The 24,056-nt window shown below is 43.7% G+C and overlaps 1 protein-coding gene across 2 annotated transcripts in view; it reads left to right on the top strand.

The window, feature by feature from the left end:
• BBOX1 (gamma-butyrobetaine hydroxylase 1) overlaps window positions 1-24,056 on the top strand; it is a 116,091-nt gene that overhangs the window by 81,128 nt on the left and 10,907 nt on the right. For both annotated transcript variants that reach the window (XM_040410171.1, XM_040410172.1), the window contains exons 5-7: window positions 8,518-8,623; window positions 14,017-14,213; window positions 17,625-17,791. In XM_040410171.1, the coding sequence (XP_040266105.1) occupies window positions 8,518-8,623; window positions 14,017-14,213; window positions 17,625-17,791 (470 nt within the window). The remainder of the gene's footprint in view (window positions 1-8,517; window positions 8,624-14,016; window positions 14,214-17,624; window positions 17,792-24,056) is intronic.

Genomic DNA, 24,056 nt, shown 5'->3' with positions numbered 1-24,056 from the left:
GTAAGAAAAAAGTTGTATTTCTGTCCTAAATGTGACAGTGACTTATGCACGTGTAATCACAGATGTGCAGTATGTAACCAAAAAGTTGTATTTCTGTCCTAAATGTGACAGTGACTTATGCACGTGTAATCACAGATGTGCAATATATTGGAGGCTTTTTTCACCCCAGTAACCAAAAAGCCGTATTTCTGGCCTAAATGTGACAGTCACTTATGCTTGTCTAATCCCAGATGTGCAGTATATTAGAGGGTTTTTTCACCCCAGTATGCCAAAGCTGTATTTCTGGACTTGCAGATAGCCTATGCTGGTGCACTATCGTTGCATAAAATGGCTGCCAATCAGGTATTGATATTGATGAAATGAAGAAAAAAAGTTAGTTTTCAGCAGTAGTTGGCTCAGGGCAGACTTAATAAAATTGTGCACTGCACCCACAAAACACTTTTTCTGTAGATCGCTGAGTACATAAACCAGTTCTTGATCAGATCACTCCCTGATCTCTCCCTCACAGCAGCTGCAGCCTCTCCCTACACTAATCCGAGCAGAGTGACGGGCGGTGCTAAGTGACTCCAGCTTAAATAGAGGCTGGGTCACATGCTGCAGTTGGCCAATCACAGCCATGCCAATAGTAGGCATGGCTGTGATGGCCTTTTGGGGCAAGTAGTATGATGCTTGTTGATTGGCTGCTTTGCAGCCTTTCAAAAAGCTCTATAAAAATCGCCGAACACCGAACCTGAACTTTTACGTAAATGTTCGGATTCGGGTCCGGGTTCTGAAAAACCTAAAGTTCGGTGCGAACCCGAACTTTACAGTTCGAGTTCGCTCAACTCTACTCATAAACTCCCCCTACTGGTTACTGTAGGTACTGTATTATTCAACTCTATGGCTGTGTGTAGGTAAGCAGATGAGTAGGACCATCTAACTGAAAAATATAAAGATATATTGTGAAATGAATCACCACCGAATTTTGGACCTAAAAATAAAATGGTGGTCAAAGGTGGACATTCACTTTAAATGCAAAAAGAGGTCAGACATTTTTTGCACTTATTTTCTTAGGTCCCTCGGGAGAGCAGTATGTATAACTAGCTAGGTATTAGTCAACCAGGACTTAAATACTGGATTCAGAAGAGGTTTTTTTTTAGTGTGAATAGGGAACAGCAGTAACACGTCAGCGGTTAGAGTCATGTTTAGAAGGTCAGTGTTGAGAAGCTTGGTTGAGCTGTCAGTTACTTGCAACGTCAACACGAAGGTGAATTGTTTGAGGGTAAAAGTTGCACCTTCCTGGTATGTAGAAGTGAGAAAGTACAAGGTACGCCTTGTAAGACTGTGCTATAGGTGGAGAGGTCAGATCTTATTCACAAAGAATGAGAAACTGGGAATTGAGGTGTTCTGGACGTTGAGCTACTTAGGAAAAACACTACACCGCTCAATTACAGTCCCCAGTGGTCAGCTGTTGCACATTATGGAGACATATAAGAGCTTTGTGTGTAAAATCTTCAAATCTTAAACACATGAATAAAGTGAGAAAGATCTAGTTTCATTACTTTATGGTTTATGCAAATGTTTTATTTTAATAACCTATTCTCCCGATAACACCTGGTACCCCTCCTGATCAGCTGTTTGAGAGCCGGCTTACCAAGCACAGGAACGTCCATTGAATAGCAGCTGTGCTTGGTATCTCAGCTCAGCCCCATTGACTTGAATAGGACTGAGCTGCGTCTAGGCCAGGTGACCGCTAAACGTCACGGAGCACCGCGGCCTCTTCATGCAGCAGATCAGCGAGGGTTTCGGGAGTCAGACTCCCACTGATCAGATATTGTTAACCAATTGTTACACATCACTTATTCATTGTACCTCACAGCAGGTTGTAGCACTAGGGTAAGCTGCAAGAAGGGTGCACGACAGCTTCCTTAAGCAGTAGATTGGAAGGGGTCCTGGGTGTCGGAACCCCACTAATCAGAAATTGATGACCTATGCTTAGGATATTTTATCAACAATGGCGGACTTGGCATTTATGGGCCCAAAACTTATCTCTGGGGGCCCTAATCAGGGCAGCCGCTAGGAATCACTATTTGCAGTCATGGTCCTTATATACCAACCATATCTGCATCCTTAGGATACAAATACAGTTGAAAGTTGTGGCCAGGGATGATTCTAGATTTTTTGCTGCCTGAGGTGAAAATTTAAATGTCACCCCCATTCCCATACCACCCCTGTGCCAAATTCTCAATCCAACCCTTCCCCAGCCCTACTGCTTAAGGCATATTTCAAATTGGATATTACATACAGTACTACATACTTCTTACATCCAGTGATGTCTCCTCGGATATAGGTGTTCTCTTTCCTCATCTTCTCCATTCGGACCATACCACCATGACAAATTATTCCAGCTGAGGCTCATCTCTGTAGAAATAGCTACACGTTATGTTCCTCCTTTTTACATCTTCCTCCTGGTACCCCAACAGCATTATCCTGATAACACATACAAAATTATGCTCATTGTGCTTCCCAATGCCTCTAAATACTATACTTACCATACCATACAGATAGCCCCCAAAGTGCTCCCAAAAGTCCCATCAATAGTAAAGCATGCCCTCATTAGTAATTAGTGCCCAAACAGTGGCAATGCTCCCCATATTGTACCTAATAATAATGCAGTTATAGTCTCCCCAGTATTTATAATGACCCCTGTAGTGCCCCCAGTATTTATAATGACCCTAGTTGTGCCACCAGTATTAATACCCCAGTTTTTATAATTGCCCTCTGTAGTGCCCCCAGTATGTTTAATATCGCCCAGCAGTGCCTTCTGTATTTACAATTTAACCCCCTCTGTATATTGCCCCAGTAGTGTCCGGTATATTATTATAATGTCCCGGAACAATGCCCCTTGTATTTATAATGCTCCTCTTTGTACTGCCCCAGTAGTTTCCCATGTATTATGATAATGTACCACAGCAGTGTCCTCTATATTTATAATGCCCCCTCTCTATACTGCCCCCAGCAGTGCCCCTTGTATTTATAATGCCCCCTCTTTGTACTGCCCCCAGCAATGCTCCTGTATTTATAATGCCCCCTCTATACTGCCCCAGTAGTTTCCCATGTATTATGATAATGACCCACAGCAGTGTCCTCTATAATTATAAAGCCCCCTCTATACTTCCCACAGCAGTGCCCCCCTGTATTTATAATGTCCCCTTTCTGTACTGCTCCCAGTAATTCCCCCTGTATTTATAATGCCCTGAGTAGTACCAGAAAAGAAAAAAAACAAGTACTCTCCATGCCACCTATCCTGCAGGCATGAGTTGGCTGTGTCCCGACACAGGCTGCTCAATGATGTCGTCACATCCACCTGTGCCAGGACACAGGCTGCTGTGACAACGTCATCACGCCACCTAAGACCCAGCGGAGATGTTGTGATGATGTTAACGAGACCGCCTGCATAATTTCAGTGCTTCATAGGCTTCAGGCCTAATGGCCTGAGGCCTATGTGAATGAACAGTGGGGACGGGTGCAGTGGATGGGTTTGGGGTGGCTCCAACGCTACGCTGAGTCCCTCGGACACCAATGTTGCTGCTATCCGGAAGGGGTGGTAAGATATGTTGGACCCCCATGAGAAATAAATGCTGAGAATTATGGTCTGCAGTAAACCAGTATGCTTCTTTACTGGAGTAACTGAACTGCAAAACAATACAGACGAGGCATAGGGCTGGCTTCTCCAGTCTCCTCCCTGGCAAAAGAAGGGTTTGATGCTGAAGAAAGGCCGGAGCAAGCTCTTCCTTCAGAAGGCTGGTACCCTGGTCAAAGGCTGGTTATCCAGGGTCTGTGGCAGCATATCCCTGTCTCGATGCCTTCTTCTGGTTATTCAGTAGTCTGGCAGAGTCTCCTCTTCCAAACACTGTTCCCTAACTGCAGAACACTAGGGGCTCTGACTGCTCTCCTTGTATACAATTTCTAGCTAGACTGAAACCTTCTAGTGGGAGGGGTGGAGTGGAGAAACTAAGCACAAACAATTAAAAAGTTACCACTTCCGTTTGGCATAGACTTACATTAGAGCTTCAATGATACTCAATGGCAATGACACAGCAGTTTTTCCAGACAAAAACAAGTTTCCAGACATAACAACATAGCTAAATCCAGACATTCAAAAGGTCAGTCTGTCTGGTTTTGGTGGTAAACAAGTCTGGCTTTTCCCCTCCAAAACATGTTCTTCTTTAAACCTTTTGGCAGCAGTGTAAAATTACCAGCTTGTCATTGAAAGTCCCAAAAGTCTCTCAGTATTCATTAACCCTTTCCACAGAGCCTTGCAAATACAGTGCAAATGAACAAGGTATATATCACAACATACATGTAAAATGCAGTTACACAGTATTAAATAGTATAAGTTAACCCTTTCAAGTGAAATAAAGTAAGACGTTCATAAATTTGCATAGGGGAAAGAGGGAAAAATGTCTACAAATGTCCAGACTTCAAAGTACCCTTTGCTCCAGGGCACTACCCAGGGGCCATAGACTTTCATTCCCCACCATCAACTGGCACTGCCTGAGGCAAGATGTGTCCTGATTGTAAAGCTGCCTGACAGGCGGGAGCCCCATACAATTGTGTAGTTTGCATGGTGGTCAAGATCTCCACTGGTCATTAGTATAAAACACTCAGAAAACACATTCAATTGTTAATATAGATTTTGAATAATCAATAATGTTGATCGAGCATGCTCGGCCGAACACCAGTTCTGCTCTAGCATCGCTATGCTCGGCAAAACACTGCGTTTGCTCGGGCCTGTGTTTTCAAGGCAATTACCTTACCCACTCAGCTATAAAGCTGAATGCTAAACTGTGTCAGAAAAACCTCATAGTAGTTTCTGATATAGTGAAAATTACTATTCAGCAGAAGACTTATTTTATATTTCTGTGCAGGCTAACATGTAGCTGTATAGTGTAGTGGTTAACGTCCTTGCCTCTAATGTACAAGGTAGGGAGTTTGAATCCTGGCATAAACATTTATATATATAAGTTTTTAGCCATAATACAGGGTAGGCCATTTATATGGATACACCTTAATAAAATGGGAATGGTTGGTGATATTAACTTCCTGTTTGTGGCACATTAGTATATGTGAGGGGGGAAACTTTTCAAGATGGGTGGTGACCATGGCGGCCATTTTGAAGTCGGCCATTTTGAATCCAACTTTTGTTTTTTCAATAGGAAGAGGGTCATTTGACACATCAAACTTATTGGGAATTTCACAAGAAAAACAATGGTGTGCTTGGTTTTAATGTAACTTTATTCTTTCATGAGTTATTTACAAGTTTCTGACCACTTACAAAATGTGTTCAATGTGCTGCCCATTGTGTTGGATTGTCAATGCAACCCTTTTCTCCCACTCTTCACACACTGATAGCAACACCACAGGAGAAATGCTAGCACAGGCTTCCAGTATCCGTAGTTTCAGGTGCTGCACATCTCGTATCATCTGAAGGCAATCGTCTATGCTGTGAAGATACGAGATGTGTAGCACCTGAAACTACGGATACTGGAAGCCTGTGTAAATATATTATAATATATGTAAATATATTATGGCTATAAACATCAGTAGTAGTTTCCCAAATATTATGCAGTCATATATATCAGAAGTATGATTTTATATATATATATATATATATATATATATATATATATATAATATGACATATTTTCAGTTGTTTCACACTTGTTTGTTATGTATATAATTCCACAGGTGTTAACTCATAGTTTTGATGCCTTCAGTGTGAATCTACAATTTTCATAGTCATGAAAATAAAGAAAACTCTTTGAATGAGAAGGTGTGTCCAAACTTTTGGTCTGTACTGTATATATATATATATATATATATATATATTTATATATTTATTTTTTTTATATAGTAATCACACATTTATTTTGTGCCATACATTTTTTACATTTACTCAAAAAAATATAAAATATATATATATTCAATCTCTGAAAAGTTTCTGCCAGGATTCAAACTCCCAACCTTGTACATTAGAGGCAAGTATGTTAACCACTACACTGTACAGCTACTTGTTAACCTGCACAGAAATATAAAATAAGTCTTCTGCTGAATAGGAATACTCACTAGATCAGAAACTACTATGAGGTTTATATGACACAGTTTAGCATTCAGCTTTACAGGGAGTGCAGAATTATTAGGCAAGTTGTATTTTTGAGGATTAATTTTATTATTGAACAACAACCATGTTCTCAATGAACCCAAAAAACTCATTAATATCAAAGCTGAATATTTTTGGAAGTAGTTTTTAGTTTGTTTTTAGTTTTAGCTATTTTAGGGGGATATCTGTGTGTGCAGGTGACTATTACTGTGCATAATTATTAGGCAACTTAACAAAAAACAAATATATACCCATTTCAATTATTTATTTTTACCAATGAAACCAATATAGCATCTCAACATTCACAAATACACATTTCTGACATTCAAAAACAAAACAAAAACAAATCAGTGACCAATATAGCCACCTTTCTTCGCAAGGACACTCAAAAGCCTGCCATCCATGGATTCTGTCAGTGTTTTGATCTGTTCACCATCAACATTGCGTGCAGCAGCAACCACAGCCTCCCAGACACTGTTCAGAGAGGTGTACTGTTTTCCCTCCTTGTAAATCTCACATTTGATGATGGACCACAGGTTCTCAATGGGGTTCAGATCAGGTGAACAAGGAGGCCATGTCATTAGATTTTCTTCTTTTATACCCTTTCTTGCCAGCCACGCTGTGGAGTACTTGGACGCGTGTGATGGAGCATTGTCCTGCATGAAAATCATGTTTTTCTTGAAGGATGCAGACTTCTTCCTGTACCACTGCTTGAAGAAGGTGTCTTCCAGAAACTGGCAGTAGGACTGCGCATGTGCAGCCTTTTAAAAATGCAAAAAATAAATAAATACCGGATCCGTTTTTCCGTATGACACTGGAGAGACGGATCCGGTGTTTCAATGCATTTGTTAGACGGATCTGCAGGCAGTTCCGGCGACAGAACTGCCTGCCGGATCTTCACTACGCAAGTGTGAAAGTACCCTTAGAGGAATTGATAACTTATTGACTCACGTCAGTGAGTTATTCTGGTTTCAAAGTAGAATTTGAAGAGTCCTCTGGAAGACATGCAGTAAATGTGCATCGCTGTAATAATAGAGAGAAGGATGTATGCAAAAGAAAGACTGATGAGCACTGAGAAGATGGTCTTCCTAAAGAAGTACTTTACTTTTAGACCATACTGTTTTAATTTGTACTTTTTTTGTATTTTAGGACTATAATTCTGGGTATTTTTAGACTTGACATACTACTGGATAGTTTTCTCTTGGGCATGAATATGAGACCTTTGAATTTCTTTTATTAAAAAAACAAATCAGTCAGAAAAATTAAGTAACATGGCAGGGGTAGTTTTGCGAAACGAATCGCCAAAAATTAAGATTTATTTGGAAGAAAACTTTTTGTAAAGTTTGTGACGAATATGACTCATTTAGAATGAATTTTGTTATCTCTAGTGTCAAAATGTACAGTCCTACACCCTTTGGTCACATCCAACCCATGTTCCCAGGGCTGGAAGACAACAAAGCTAAATAACCCATAATTCAGTTGTTGTTTTATGATTATAGGTTATTGTTTTCCCTAGAATTATCTGGTACCTGAGCGGCCTACCAGAGTTCTCCATTCCTATCTGTACAGAACTTGAACAACTAAGCTTGGGTAGTTTAATAGCTAATGATTATGGACATATCTTTCCATAGCTGGGACATTTTACCACTAATTCACTAATATCTAATGTAATTTGTTCAGGATGTTCAAAGATAACCTCTGTACTCATAAAATATCTGCACTAACAAGCTCTTGGGATACCCGGTAAAACAAGGTGGTTTAACCCAAGTGCCAAATGACCAGATTGTGTCCATATACACAGCATGGAGCGGTAGAGTCCCGTGCAATATCTAGCACATCATATGTCACAATACCTTATGAATATGTCTGTAAAGGTTCTCATTCATCCAAGTCATGTTATCAGTAGTAATAAATCAAAAACGTAAAGCGTACAGCGGCTCACCCCCGTTCCGTATGGATAGGTGCTCACCCTCTGGTCCTACCCTCAGGACCCAAGAGGAAAAATGGAGTAGTAAAGAAATGAGGGGGCACGCACAAAAGGGATCACTAGATAAATGTAGTACAGATATTTATTAATAGTTTAAGAACATCCCCTAAAAATCGTTACATAAAATAAATATACACTGGTAATAATCCTAACACCAGACTCTAAGGATGAGTAAGGGATTACCAACAATGTGATATGGTAACACAATGTGATATGGCAACTCATGCATAGGTCACCAGTATTTAATGCTGGAGATTCTTTGTACAAGTTATTCTAACTGAGAAAGTCATTCAGATGGTTAATGAAATGTCTTCAAGAAAAAATACAACAAACCCAGTTCTTTGACTTATACTACCCATATCTTATTAATATCTTCTATTCGTTTCAGATACACCTGGCAAGTTCAAGATAAGATTGACGCAAATAACGTTGCCTACACATCTGGAAAACTAAGCCTTCATACTGATTACCCGGCTCTCCAGTATCCTCCAGGGGTAAGGACCCTAATATTTATGGATACATTGGAAAGTTATGTTATGAAGGATCTAGCATCAGTGAAAAGGTAGTGTGCTAGGTATAAGTAGGGATGAGTAAAGTGCACTTGTAGACCACTTAAAGGAGCACTTGTGGCAAAACCGATTCCCTGGGTTATACCTGGTCCAATGATTATAGGGAGCAATGCATTGCTTTTTTTGTGATTTCAGAATCTGACTGTGATGCTCAGCTCTCCCGGACCCTGCACTAGGCATAACATACTGCATCAGTTTGCCCTAGAGTGTTTGAAGAAGAGAAAAATATATAAATTTATCAATTTTATTAATAAACACCGGCTGATCTATGGAAAGACAAAAGGGTTTTCCGAGATTTTAACACTGATGGCCTATCCTGATCGGTGGGGGTCTGACACCTGACACCTGGACTGTAAGACAACTGGAGGCAGCAGGAACCTCCCCCCTCTGCCATACCTGTTGTAGGCCAGAAATTGATAAGCCCCTTCCATCATCTGACCACCAGTCAAAAATAGATGTGTTCAGCCAGAGATGTGTTCTCTGGCGGATTTCCTGTCTAATTTCATCATTCATTTCAAGATTTAGAGAGTCATTAATTAACACTTATACAGCACTTTTTGTCATATTAAAGTCCCAGATTTTGTCGCACGGCATTTTTTGTGCCACATTCTGCCTCTTATACTGAGCACCAAGAAAAAGGGGCCTGACAAGGGTGGAGAAGGAGGCTGGCCAGTAGGTCTGGCTCATTTATCATTTTCCACACCAGTTTTTGGCATAGTAAATGTCTTAAAGATACGCCAGCAAGGAAGCTGGTGTAGATTAAAGTATGTCACATAGCCTGTTGGAGGAATCGCCAAACTTATGTAGAGGCCTGGGCCACCACATAACTTTGGCATTTCCTCCAGTAGCTCAGAGGGACTTAAGACCGGTGTGGAAAACACCAGTCTTTTAATCAATGTCCCCCTTAGTGGTTCCTTTTAAGTTTTAAACTCGTTATTTTTTTTTTTTAGACTAAAGGTACTTTTACATTTGCGGCAGAGGATTCCGGCAGGCTGTTCTGTCACCGAAACTGCCTGCCGTCTCCGGCACAAACTGATGGCATTTGTCAGATGGATCCGTCTGACAAATGCATTGCAATACCGAATCCGTCTCTCCGGTGTCATCCAGAAAAACGGATCCGGTATCATTTTTTTTTTTGCATTTTTAAAGGTCTGCGCATGCACAGACCGAAAAGCCGGATCCGTTTTGCCGGAACACTTAATGCCGGATCCGGCAATAATACACTTCAATGCAAATTAATGCCGGATCCGACATTCCGGCAAGTGTTTAGTATTTTTGGCCGGAGATAAAACTGCAGCATGCTGCGGTATTTTCTCCGTCCAAAAAACGTAAGAGGGACTGAACTGATGCATCCTGAACGGATTGCTCTCCATTCAGAATGCATTAGGATAAAACTGATCAGTTTTTTTCCGGTATTGAGTTCCTGTGACGGAACTCAATACCAGAAAACAAAAACGCCAGTGTGACGGTACCCTAATAATACATCATATATAGGATTGAGTGAACCTGAACTTTGCGGTACCCGAACCCGGACTTTTTCACTGAAGTTCGGGTAATTTTATTATTTTCCATTATAACATGGTTATAATGGAAAATAATAGCATTCTTAAGACAGAATGCTAAATAAAATGGCCATTAAGGGGTTAAAAATAATAAATAAAAAAAAACTCACTTCATCCACTTGATCGCGCAGCCGGTATCTTCTTCTTTCTGCAGGACCTGCAAAATGACCTGCGATGATATTACCGTGACGTCATCGCAGGTCCTTTTGCAGGTCCTGCAGAAAGAAGAAAGAAGAGGATACCGGCTGCGCGATCAAGTGGATGAGGTGAGGTTTTTTTTATTATTTTTAACTCCTCAATGGCCATATTATTTAGCATTCTGTCTTAAGAATGCTTTCCGTTATAACCATGTTATAATGGAAAATAATAAAGTGAAGTTTGGGTCCCCATTGACTTTAATGGGGTCAGGGTTCGGGGTCAAGTTCGGGTCCCAAACCAGAACTTTGACCTGAAGTTCGGATAAACCCGTCGAACCCGACCTTCCACGGGTTTGCTCATCCCTAATCATATACCATTAGTGGTGAATATTGTAAAAGTTCAAAGAGATAACATGAGTAGAGAACTGTGTACAGGAAAACAGATGTGTGTGAGGTCACATCCGTGTGAATGCCAAGGATTACATACAGCCATAGGATTACAGAATTCTGTCCAGTTCATACAAACACAACCGTATAGATTTGCTTGGACTGGAAACCTGTATATGGAGTCATCTACAGCCGTCTCATCTATGACTTATGTTCCTTCAAAAAACATTAGCCAAGGTCGTTGCATACAAACAATAGCGCTCCAGTGATTACAAAGGGTCTAGTGTAAACCAAGGGCTATCAAGTCAACACATGTACTTCATTAAACTGCGAGTGTTTACAGCAACTGGAAAAGATTCAGAAAATCATCTTTAATAAGCTATTACGTCCTCATCCAGGCTGTTACTAGAAGGGGCTCATGTGTTCAGCTTTTGTCTATAGGATTAGGTGAGTACCATGGAAATGACGACATTTTTTCAGTTGCATACCATTGCTGACTTGGGCTGCACGCATTTGAAGGTGCAGTCTTTGTATTTAGATTATTGAGGCTAGAAAAGAGAAAAATTTCTCTTAAAGGGGTTGGTTAATTTCACACATATTGCTAGGATATGCCATCAATCTCCAAAACAGGGTCCCAAAAGTGAAGAAGAGCATACCACGCATGCGCGACATGGTCTCGATTCACTGATATGGGAATTCCCGAAAACAGCCAACGTGCACAGTAATTTATGGAGGTCCCAGAGCAGTGAATGGAAAGCCGGGCATTCACCTCTGCGTTTTCGGATTTTTCCCATAGTAGGGAACATAGAGTGGCCACACATACACAGCTGCTCTTATATACGCTGCACTACAGTATTGCAGGCCCCGCCTATTTCCATTGTCCCTGCCTACTTGTTTTGGCCCGTCTTCTGTCAGTTTGAACCCACCTACAACATGGGGCCACTTTTAGGTTTATATTCAGGGCCACTTTAAGTTCCCAATCCACCGCTGGGTGGGACCTACACCTATTTGACAAAGATGGCATATACTAATTGTGGCGAAACCAACCTCGCCACTGGGTTTTGGAGGGGCCTGGCTACCAGCCTCTTGCCTCAGGATTATGGCCCATACTAACTTTAAAGGAGAAGACAGACCGGCCGCACAGCTTAAATCTGTGGAACTGTTTTGGGCAGGAAAGCCATGCTTGCGGTCGGCCAAATGTGACTTCCATGGAATTTGGGAACCCCTGCTCGGATGTGGGTGATTTTTGGATATGTTGTTCACCCAGATCAGATCTATCCATGGATGTATACATTATGGGGATATGTGGGGTTTTGAGTTGTGTGACAGACATATCTGTCTTTGGAATTGTATTGTATGTTATGTGAGGGTTCCCAGATAGCTAGTTCTATTGTATTCATGTAGTCTGAGTGCCATTCACCTAATAATATGCACTCAGACTTGAGCTATCTGGGGATATGTTAAATGTCTGTGTTTACTGTAAGGGTTGTGACATTATATGTTTAAATGGTGATTTCTGTCCTGTTGTCCCCACATGTGTATTGGCGATTTCCCTTTGTCCTGAGAGATAATTGAATTACTCCTCGGGTGTCTCCAGGGCAGAGAGGAGGAAACCATGATGCATTGTGGGGATGTATTGTGTCTGTGTATCCTGAATTGCTGCATATCTGTCCTGTCTCACAGTCTTCCATCTGGTCCCCTAGGGGAGTGTCCACCAGATGGGGACCTGCATAAATACGAGCGGGTAGCCCTCAATAAAGTGTTCTTGTTTTTACCCTTTACCAAGTTGAGGCTGGTGTTTGGGTAACTGATCAACACTGGGGGATTGCTATACGCTGAAGATTTGCTATACTCCCCTGGCATAACTACTAGCTCTTGTAAGAGCTGTTCCTGGCTCCTGTGGTGGTTTTGGTGCAGAGCGGAGTGCTTGGAGTCCTCGGGAGGCACTGCGAGCGTCCATCTATGGAGGTACCTAGTCAGGGTGCCAGGAGATCCGTTACACTAATCATTTGCCATCAGGGTATGAGATGAGCTAACCCCTTTAAGCTAAGATTATTATCGTTTCTGAAAGTTTCCTTTATATATATTTAGTGTTATAGTTTAAGAGGGTGCTTTCTGTCACCCACACACCCACACAAAATTGTGAACATGCCTCACAAAAAATGTGCAAGAATGTACTGTTGTGTATCACAAAACCTTGAGAAGGGTTCGTCAAGCCTTCAAGCCAGACTGTCCTGCAAGGATCAAGGACAAGTGGCCACATCAGCGCTTAGGTGTCTGACTAGGATGTGCCTTGAGCGTCCCACAACTCTTAAAAGTCTAGGTTTGGCTCCTGAAGAGACGGGAGGGCGGGTTGCAAGGGCAGTCTATACAGCCCTCCTATACTTTAAAGTGGTTATTCTATAATTAATGTAAAAAATTAAAATCAGACATCATATAGTACATGACAATCTTTTTCGAACAAAGCCAGAACTAGCCCTGTACCTCACATGGATCCAGAGATCTCACCATTGATTGCTCCTATTGCTCGGCTAGACTTATATCAAGTTGAGGGGGCATGTCCTTTCTGCTGTTGCTCTCTCCCTATCACAGCTCATAAGGCAGTTCAAGGATGTAACTGAGCATGTGTGTCCTCCCCAGAGAGGTGGACAGAGAAATAAGAAAATGCATAAACAGCAGGTGGCGATATACAGATACATTTTAGTGAATAACTAAAGTGGTTGTACTAAATTGTTAACTACATGCAATGCAAAAGTATTCAGATCCAGATGCTGGTTTGAAAACTGCTGAATAATTTTTGAGGGACAATCCCTATAAGGAAGTATTTCTTATAAAGACATCCTGAAATACAGATGTGTCCTCCCCTATCATTCCTCTTGGCTCAATGTGAGATACAGTATGTGCTGTATTCAATAGAATAAGCCATACATGTCAGATAGGTATGGGTCCCACCTCTGGGACCCATTCCTATTTCCAAAATGGGGCCCCGAAGTAAATGTCACCTTTCAATTCACTTTTATGGGACTTCTGAAAGTAGCCAAGCTAGAGAAATTTTTCGGAAGTCCTATAGCAGTGAATGGAGGATGGCATGAGCAGCTTCCTCTCTGTTCACTTTGGGGCCCCATTCTGGCGATAGGAGTCGGTCCCAGAAATGGGAATATCTGCTACGTAATGTAATGCAACTGCACACGTATCTGAGACATGAATTCACTGTGCAATGTTCATCCATCAGGTGCAATTTCTTCACTGTTTAAAACAAGCTGAAAATGGAGGTGAGAGTGAACTGGTAGACGGGTTTTACGTGTGCAACAAACTGAAAAAACAGAACCCAGAAGCATTCGACATCCTCACATCAACACAGATCGACTTCACAGACACTGGGGTTGATTATTGTGATTTCTCCCTCCAGTCCAAACAACGGATTATAGAGTAAGCCCTTTTACATGTTGTTAAACTAGTGAATGTATGTGATTCGCTACCAGGACTTATGTAAAATAGGAAATGACTGCCCCCTTGTGGTGTGAAATGGTGCATATACTGTATACCACACAAGGATTCATTCAGATACAGAAATGCTGTGTGTCAAGCTCTGTGACTACAAGGATATTAGAGGTCATCCCCTTCTAGAAGCTCTGTGCCCAAAGTTCAGTGTCTATATAATCTGAAAACTGATTGATGGACTCTTGAGTATATCAATACATTATGTTTTTCTAGAATGGGGTATTCATTACTGCACTAAACCTTGTGCGTAAGGTGCAGCAGCTTTGGATCAGAACTGATTTTGGTATTCGATAAAAGAAGTACAGATTTTTTTTGTGGGTAATATTGGCCTGAACACCAATAACAGGGTGACCACAGGCACTTCGTACAATGAGCCTGTTGAACAAACTGGGTGTCCTGTATGCAGAGAAAGGATGAGCTGGTAGGAATGCAAAACCAGGCATTTGGGCTACAAATAATGGCCAATATTTAAATGGCCAGGAAGTACTAAGTTCATCATCCAGACAACAGCCAGTGGACCACCAAAACTGCAACCAGTTTTCCAAAACCACTCCAAGTGGTAGGAAACTAACCTTAGGTTATTCACCAGAGTCTGCTGCAAGGCCAGATGGACTTTGCTGCTAAGGACCCAGGTTATGTCTGCAGAGTTGGTAATAGAAAACTAGTATGGGCACATTAGTGACAGACATTCCAGAATAACCAGTAGGTACAAAGAGAAGAAAGCAAGCAAGGTCAAAACCAGGAGAGACAGGCATGTTCAATACAGTAAACAGGTTAATCCAGAGACAGGCCAAGGTCAGTAACCACAAAAGTAAATATAAGTGGAAACAGCAGTCACAGGGTTAATACAGAAACAAGCCAAAAATGATAATGGCTGTAAAGTGCTGTGGAAAAAGTTGGTGCTACATAAGTGAATAAAATAAATAAATCAGTTCACCAGGAAAGTTAATACACATGAATAGGATATTGCACAGTATAGAGCCTTCATATAAATGAAATCACAGGCAACGCACTCAGGAATCAGTCTTAAATCCCCCAACCAGCTCTAGGGTAGAACACAGAGTCAGAAAACTGATCAGCTTCTAATCACACTGACATGTAAGCCAGCTGAGACGTTAAGTCCTTCTTCCATTCTACCCAATAAAGCTCACAACACTTTCTTGAAACACCAAACATTTGAAGTCTGTCCCCCCAATGCGGTCTTTTAATTGACAATCCAGCAAAAAAAAAAATAGAATGTTGGGAGGTTTGCACCAGATTTTAAAACACTAAGCCAGCAAACACTAGAGATTAGGACACCAGACATTGGGCCCTGAGAGTCCTAAATCATTAGCCATCATAGGATGTGTCACTAAACATTAGAAAATGGAGCAATACATGGACCCAAAAACAGAGACAACATGGAAAATAGCGCCTTTGATGACATATGATACAAAATGCATTTTACTTGGATAGTCCAAGTCCATCATGCTGGAACTGAGAGGAACACATGAGGACCATCAAATATAACTACATGCTGCTGATGGAAGTATAAAAGTTATAGTTCTACTAATCCTATTCCTTTCCTTCGAAGCTTAGTCTAAAGAAAGGTAGACCTTGGTGAACCACAAATGGACAATCCTGATAATTAATCTTTGAAAGTTTTCAAAAGAGCCTCCCAAAGTAATATGCCATTTACCAAGATTTGAAACCATTGTATAGCATGTATTTTGTAACTAGGGCATGATTTTTGGAAATGCCTCAAGCTAAACGTTCTGTAAATGCATTAGTCAACATGTTAATCAAGATATTTGAAGTAGGAACATATGAAGTTTTTCAGTAACCACAACTGATCTATTGTACATTTCTTAAAAGACTTAGAAAATTGTTAATTACAGCTAATTAAATGCATACGTGCCCCCGAGTACTATAAATCTGGGTTAGGACCGTGACCTGCCTTGGGACAGACTGGCTGCTATACAATTGTCTGATTTTATCAGTGTTACAGTTCTCTGTTAATATTATGCCAGTGTTCACTAAATAATATTTGTTGCGTAGAGGAATGACTGTGACTAAATATTCTGTCAAGTTTGATTATTGTATCATAGTCTAGTCGCTGTGTCTCTTGCACGGTGTGTAGCCCCTGTCTCGGGAAATCATTATCCAATAAAGTAGTTTATGGTTTTGTTGTGGTAAGAAGAAAACTACTATAAGCCTATGTTGGAATGTTTGAAGTAACTTGATGGCATGGCTATGTCTACAACAAATCAGGTATCATTTGGCCTATATATGGGTAACCATGGCATAAACCAGCGTCATAGTCTGACCATTTCGTTACTGGGCTGACTTAACCAAAGGTCTCAAATTAATGCACCTATTGCCCTAGTTCTATGAATTCTGGGTGGACCTTTGTCAATTGGATTACTTTGAGGAGACAGGCTCCTTTAATTTCTTGTCACAACAACGAAATCAAGTCCTCAAGAAGCTACTTGAAGATAACCCAAATAAAGTCAACTTAGGTCTTAAGTTTCACCAAAACCTTCCCTTCTTGCAGATAGTGGCCTTATAATAGGATCTACTTGACCTATGTTATTTCACATATATTCTTTTCTGGCTGGTGACTCCCTACAATAACTGCAGACGATCATATATTAATTAAAAGAGAAATCTGGCATGGGTTTTTCTCCCCAGTGACACTTTTGTTGATAAAGTATCTAATGGATAGTATGAAGAAGTTTAGAAATTAATTGGCTAGCAGTATTTTGTCAAATATTTTGGGGCTTTCTTTCCAGTTTGATAATCTGAGTGCATCACTCTAAAACTTGGTTCAATGTGGTGCCCAAATGAATGTATGAAGATGTACATAGAAGCATACCACCAGATCTGGAGGCACTTTTTGCAGTAGTTCTCTTAGAGTGTGGTCCCAAGCAGATGACCCTCCCCTCTAGGATACATAAATGCCATAACAAAAGGTAACACATCTTATGGGAAAACATTTTTTTTTGCCCACAAGTCTCTGAGGAAATGACAGAAGCCAGAGATTGGCTATAGGTTACATGATTGATAGCGGCATGATGTCATCATAGTGCAGAAGGTCCCTTGACAATAAGATGGTCACTACGTGTTCCCCTGCTCAGGGATTAATTGCACTGTACCACCAGGGATGAAATGAAGCAGTACCCATTGCACATTCGAATCAGCAGGTTATCTGCAATGTAGGCCAGCAGAGGTCCTCATTGTAACCAGTGTCCACTCTGGCGAAAAGATGAAGATCCTAAACAGAGGACCTTCCCTCTATTACCTAATAGGACATAAGAAAACATACATATTATAGACAATAACATTTCTCTTCCCTTCCAGGTTAGATGCTAACCGTAGCCTTCTACGGATTAATTTCAACAATGCAACAAGGGACTCGGTTCTCGATATACCAGTTGAAATGGTGCAGCCGTTTTACTCTGCCTTGAAGGAGTTTGTGGATTTGTTAAATCAACCAGAAAATACTTTTCATTACAAAATGAAACCAGGTCAGTAAAATGATTCATGTTTTACTCAGTGCATATTTCTTAAGGCCCTTTTACACAGGACGCTGATTGGGGTGATTTTTGGGATCGGTCAATAATTGCCCCATATAAAGGTGCCAATTACAGATGAGCGAATTTTTCAAAAATTCGATTCGGCCGGTTCGATACGAATTTATTTGCAGTGAATTACGTTAAAACGGCTATTACCGGGTTGCAGAGAGCCTTTATAGTGGTGTAGAAAACTGTGCCTTGCAGTTGCACACATAGGGAGTCTGCTGTGGTAGTGAAATAATACTGTGAGTCCGTATGACATGCAGATGACAGGCGTCACTCTTAGAATCACTGCACACTTCACTTATTTGGTCAGTTTTGGCCCCGTAACTGCCCAAATAAGTGAAGTATAAACTCAGTCTTACAGGAAGCTGTTAGCATCAAGAAGAAGCGCACTCCTTTTACACCCTCGTCAGCTGATTCCACATAGATGTCTACAGAACCTGTTCTATTAAACACTTATAAAAGCACAGCCCCCCTGACAGAGTGGAGAGGGTGTCAGCAGTAAGTTAGTGTTGACATCACTGATTAATTTTCCCCATTCTCTGATCCGTCAGAACAATAACCCACAAAAAACGGATCCTGTTTGTGGAGCATCCGCCTTCACTCAGTCAGCATTTACTCAATAATCCATTAGTATTGCTAATGCCAAAAAAGACAGGAGTGGATCTAAAACAGAGATGACACGTGAATGGAATATTTGCATGTCTTTGGTGTTTTGTACCCACTCCTGCTTTTGGCTACCAAATCATAAGCCAATTCTGATGGGAGCATACAGGCCTAAAAGCTGCTACACAGACAGGATCCGTAGTGCATCTCATTTTTCATTCCTTCTGACAGATCAGAAGAAGTGTTAAATAAATGATGATGTCAGCCAGGCCGAAAGCAAAAATAGCTGACCAGTCATGAAGTGGGGAGGGTGGGAACAGCACGAGAAGTTCACAGAGTGGACCTATGACATAGTAGTGAGGTGGAAGCAGCATGAGGAGGCCACATAATGGCCCAATGACAGGGTCTGGAGGTGGAAGCAGTATGAGGAAGCCACAGAGTGGCACAATGACAGAGTCTGGAGGCGGCAGCAGCATGAGGAAGCCACAGAGTGGCACAATGACAGAGTGTGGAGGTGGCAGCAGCATCAGTAGGAAGCCACAGAGTGGCACATTGACCTAGTTTGGAAGAGGCAGCAGCATGAGGAAGCCGCAGAGTGGCACAATGACAGAGTCTGGAGATGGCAGCAGCAGCATTATTAGGAAGCCACAGAGTGGCACAATGACAGAGTCTGGAGGTGGTAGCAGCATGAGGAAGCCACAGAATGGCACAATGCCAAAGTGTGGAGGTGGCAGCAGCATAAGTAGGCCACAAAGTGGCACAATGACAGAGTCTGGAGGTGGCAGCAGCAGCATCAGGAGGAAACCACAGAGTGGCACAATGACAGAGTCTGGAGTTGGCAGCAGCATCAGGAGGAAACCACAGAGTGGCACAATGACCGAGTCTGGAGGTGGCAGCAGCATGAGTAGGCCACAGAGTGGCACAATGACATAGTCTGGAGGTGTCGGCAGCAGCATCAGGAGGAAGCCACAGAGTGGCACAATGACAGAGTCTGGAGGTGGCGGCAGCAGCAGCAGCATCAGGAGAAGGCCACCGAGTGGCACAATGACAGAGTATGGAGGTGGCGGCAGCAGCATCAGGATAAGGCCCCCAAGTGGCACAACAACAGAGTATGGAGTTGGCAGCAGTATGAGGAGACCACAGACTGCCACAATGACAGAGTGTGGAGGTGGCGACAGCAGCAGCGTCAGGAGGAAGCCACAAAGTAGCAAGGTGATATAGTGTGGATAAAGCAGCAGCAGCATCAGGATACCACACAGTGGCAAGTTGACAGTGTGGATACAGCAGCATCAGGATACCACAGAGTGGCAAGGTGATATAGTGTGGATAAGGCAGCAGCAGCATCAGGATACCACACAGTGGCAAGGTGACATAGTGTGGAGATGGCAGCAGCATCAGGATACCATACAGTGGCAAGGTAACATAGTGTGGATAAGGCAGCAGCATCAGGATACCACAGAGTGGAAAGGTGACATAGTGTGGAGATGGCAGCAGCAGAAGCATCAGGATACCACAGAGTGCCAAGGTGACATAGTGTGGATACAGCAGCAGCATCAGGATACCACAGAGTAGCAAGGTGACATAGTGTGGAGATGGCAGCAGCATCAGGATACCATACAGTGGCAAGGTGACATAGTGTGGAGATGGCAGCAGCAGCTGCATCAGGAGACCGCATTTTGGGTGGACAGGCGTGTTCTCCTTGGGGTAACTATGGCCCCCGCCGCACTAAATACCCGCTCTGATGCCACACTTCTGGCCGGGCAGGACAGTTTTTCCAGGGCAAACTCAGCTAGTTGCGGCCACAAATCCAGTTTGGCTGCCCAGTAGTCCAGCGCATCCTCAATGTGGGGAGGCAGGGTGCTGTCCAAGTATGCCACCACCTGCTGGTTCAGGTCCTGCTCCAGGTCTACCTGCTGCTGGTGCTGGTGAGTAGATTTTTCACTCTGCGGGTGAAGAAAGCTACTCATCAGCGACTGTAAACTCGGGCTGTTGCAGATGGAGCTGGTACTGCTCCTGCCTCCCCACCCCTCCCCAGAAGTCAATGATGTCTCTGTAGTAGTTCAGTTTGTCCTCTCTCTCAGTGGGTGTAAAAAAAAGCCCCTATTCTGTACCGGTAGCGAGGGTCCAACAAGGTGGAGAGCCAGAAGTCATCCCTCTGCCGAATCGTGACAAATCGGCTGTCACTATGCAAGCAAGTGAGCATGCATCAGGCCATTTGTGCAAGTGACTCGGAGGGACTCCCTGCCTCCATCTCTACTGCATACTGCCACGGTGTGTCTGGGTCCTCTGTCTCGTCCTCCTCATCACGCTGTAGCTCCTCTGGCTGCTCATGCTTCTCTCTTGTCACCTGAGTAGAAAAACCACCCATTTCGCTACACATTGCTTGAGCATTAATGTCCTCCTCCAGTTCAGCCCACAGAGGGCTCATGTGGCCGTGAGATCTAGGCGCCACGTCTCCAGTGCCCTGACCAGCCATTGTTACCAGCAACTGTTCTAGGACATGAAGCAGTGGAATGACGTCGTTTATCCCGTAGTCCTGGCGACTGACAAATAACATGGCGTACAAGGGCCTGAGCAAACAGCAGGTATCACGCATGAGCTGCCACTGGCTGACATTGAGGTTACACAGGGGAGTACTCCTATCTGCTCGGATCATCAAGAAATCGTTGATGGCCTTTCTTTGTTTGTATAGTCGGTCCAACATATGGAGGGTGGAATTCCAACGGGTGGAAACGTTGCATATCAGCCTATGTTGGGGGATGCTGTTCTTTCGCTCCAGCTCAAGGAAGGGTGTGCTTTGCAGTGTACGAGTGGCTGAAGTGCATGCAAAGTTTCCTGGACATTTTTAGGATGTCTTGTAGATGGGTGGAAGGCTTCAGGAACTGCTTGACAACCAGATTGAACACGTGTGCCATGCAGGGCGCATGGTTCACCCTTCCTTGATGCAGCACCGACACCATGTTCTTCCCATTGTCGGTCACCATGGTTCCAATTTTGAGTTGTCGCAGAGACAGCCAGGATTCAATTTCTTGATGAATCACACAGAGAAGTTCCTCCCCTGTGTGACTCCGTTCGCCAAGGCAAACCAGGTGCAGAACAGCGTGACACCGCCGTGCCCGGCAAATTTGGTATGCTGGAGCGGCACTGTGACTTGGCCCTGCAGTGGAGGCCTCAGGACAGCGATACAGATGCCTGTGCTAGTGCGGCGGGGCAGGGGAGGGAGAGGCGTGTCCCTTCCTCTTCCTCTGATAGGCTGCAGGCACTAGACCGACAGCCTATCAGAGGCCGACGCAGGCGGCGCGATGACGTCGTCGCGCCGCCTGAGACATACAGCGCGGGACACAGGCCGGAAGAGGCCTGCATCGCATCGCTGACATGGAGGTAAGTATAAGTGTTTTTTTTATTTTATATGTACAATAGTTTTACAGGCACATTAGGGGGGCTCTTGTTACTGGCACATTGGGGGGGGGCTCTAAGCTCTTGTTACTGGGCTGTCACATGATGGGGGGGCTCTTACTGGCACATGGGGGGCTCTTGTTACTGGCACATGGGTGGGCTCTGGTTACTGGCACATGATGGGGGGCTGTTATTACTGGCACATGGGGGGCTCTTGTTACTGGCACATGGGGGCTCGTGTTACTGGCACATGATGGGGGGGCTCTTGTTACTGGCACATGATGGGGGCTCTTGTTACTGGTCTATGATGGGGGGCTCTTATTACTGGCACATGATGGGGGGCTTATTACTGGCACATGATGGGGGTTCTTATTACTGGCACATGATGGGGGGGCTCTTGTTACTGGCACGTTGGTGGGGCTCTTATTACTGGCACGTGATGGTGGGCTGGGCTCTTATTACTGGCACATTGGGGGGCTCTTATTACTGGCAAGTGATGGGGGGCTCTTTTTACTGGTACATGATGGGGGGCTCTTGTTACTGGCACGTGATGGGGGACTCTTATTACTGGCACATTGGGGGGCTTTGTTTCTGGCAAATGAGGGGGCTCTTGTTACTGGCACATGATGGGGGGGCTCTTGTTACTGGCACATGATGGGGGGCTCTTATTACTGGCACATGATGGGGGGCTTATTATTGGCACATGGTGGGGGGCTTATTACTGGCACATGATGGGGGAGCTTATTACTGGCACATGATGGGGGGGCTTATTACTGGCACATGGGCTTATTACTGGCACATGATGGGGGGCTTATTACTGGCACATGATGGGGGGCTCTTGTTACTGGCACATTGGTGGGGCTCTTATTACTGGCACGTGATGGGGGGCTGGGCTCTTATTACTGGCACATTGGGGGCTCTTATTACTGGCACGTGATGGGGGCTCTTATTACTGCCACATGATGGGGGATCTTGTTACTGGCACGTGATGGGAGGCTCTTATTACTGGCACATGATGGGGGTGCTCTTATTACTGGCACATTGGGGGGCTTTTGTTACTGGCAAATGGGGGGGCTCTTGTTACTGGCACATGATGGGGGGACTCTTCTTACTGGCACATGATGGGGGGGCTCTTATTACTGTCACATGATGGGGGGCTTATTACTGGCACATGATGGGGGGATTATAACTGGCACATGGTGGGGGGCTTATTACTGGCACATGATGGGGGGCTTATTACTGGCACATGATGGGGGGCTTATAACTGGCACATGATGGGGGGCTTATTACTGGCACATGATGGGGGGCTTATTACTGGCACATGATGGGGGGCCTTGTTACTGGCACATTGAGGGGGCTCTTATTACTGCCTCGTTATGGGGGGCTCTTATTACTTGCACATGATGGGGGGGCTCTTGTTACTGGCACACGATGGGGGGCTCTTGTTACTGGCGCGCGATAGGGGGCTCTTGTTACTGGCACGTGATGGGGGGCTCTTGTTACTGGCACGTGATGGGGGGGCTCTTATTACTGGCACATGATGGGGGGCTCTTATTACTGGCTCATTGGGGGGGGCTCTTATTACTGACACATGATGGGGGGCTCTTATTACTGGCACATGATGGGGGGCTCTTGTTACTGGCACGTGATGGGGGGCTCTTCTTACTGGCACATGATGGGGGGCTTTTATTACTGGCACATTATTGGTGGGCACTATAGGGGCATCTACTGAGGCCACAAAGAAGGGGTATTTTATATGGGGGGCTCTGTACAATAGCATTTTATACTGGGACATATTATGGTGGGTACTATGGGGAAGAGGGGAGAGGAGTACTATGGAGTTATCTACGGGGGGCACTAAGAAGGGGTATTTTATACTTGCAAATTATGGAGGACACTGAGGGCATCTACTGGGGCACGATATATGGGGCATTTTATACTGGTACATTATGGGGCACTAGGAGGAAGGGGGGAGAGGAGCACTATTTGGGTATTTACTGGGGGCACTTTATAGGGGTATTTTATACTGGCACATTATGGGGGCACTATGGGGACATTAGCTCAACTGGGGTCATTACAAGGGGGTATTTTTTGTACTGTCACATTATAAGGAAAATTATTTCTACTGGGGGGGCATAATGGTGGACTTTATTACTTGCCCATGGTATGAGCCCCCTAGTAGCGGCACCAGCCTCTCCCTGCTCTGCTATCC

This window comes from Bufo bufo, chromosome 10 (assembly GCF_905171765.1).
Source record: "Bufo bufo chromosome 10, aBufBuf1.1, whole genome shotgun sequence".
Lineage (NCBI taxonomy): Eukaryota > Metazoa > Chordata > Amphibia > Anura > Bufonidae > Bufo > Bufo bufo.
This window is presented reverse-complemented; position numbering and strand designations above follow the sequence as displayed.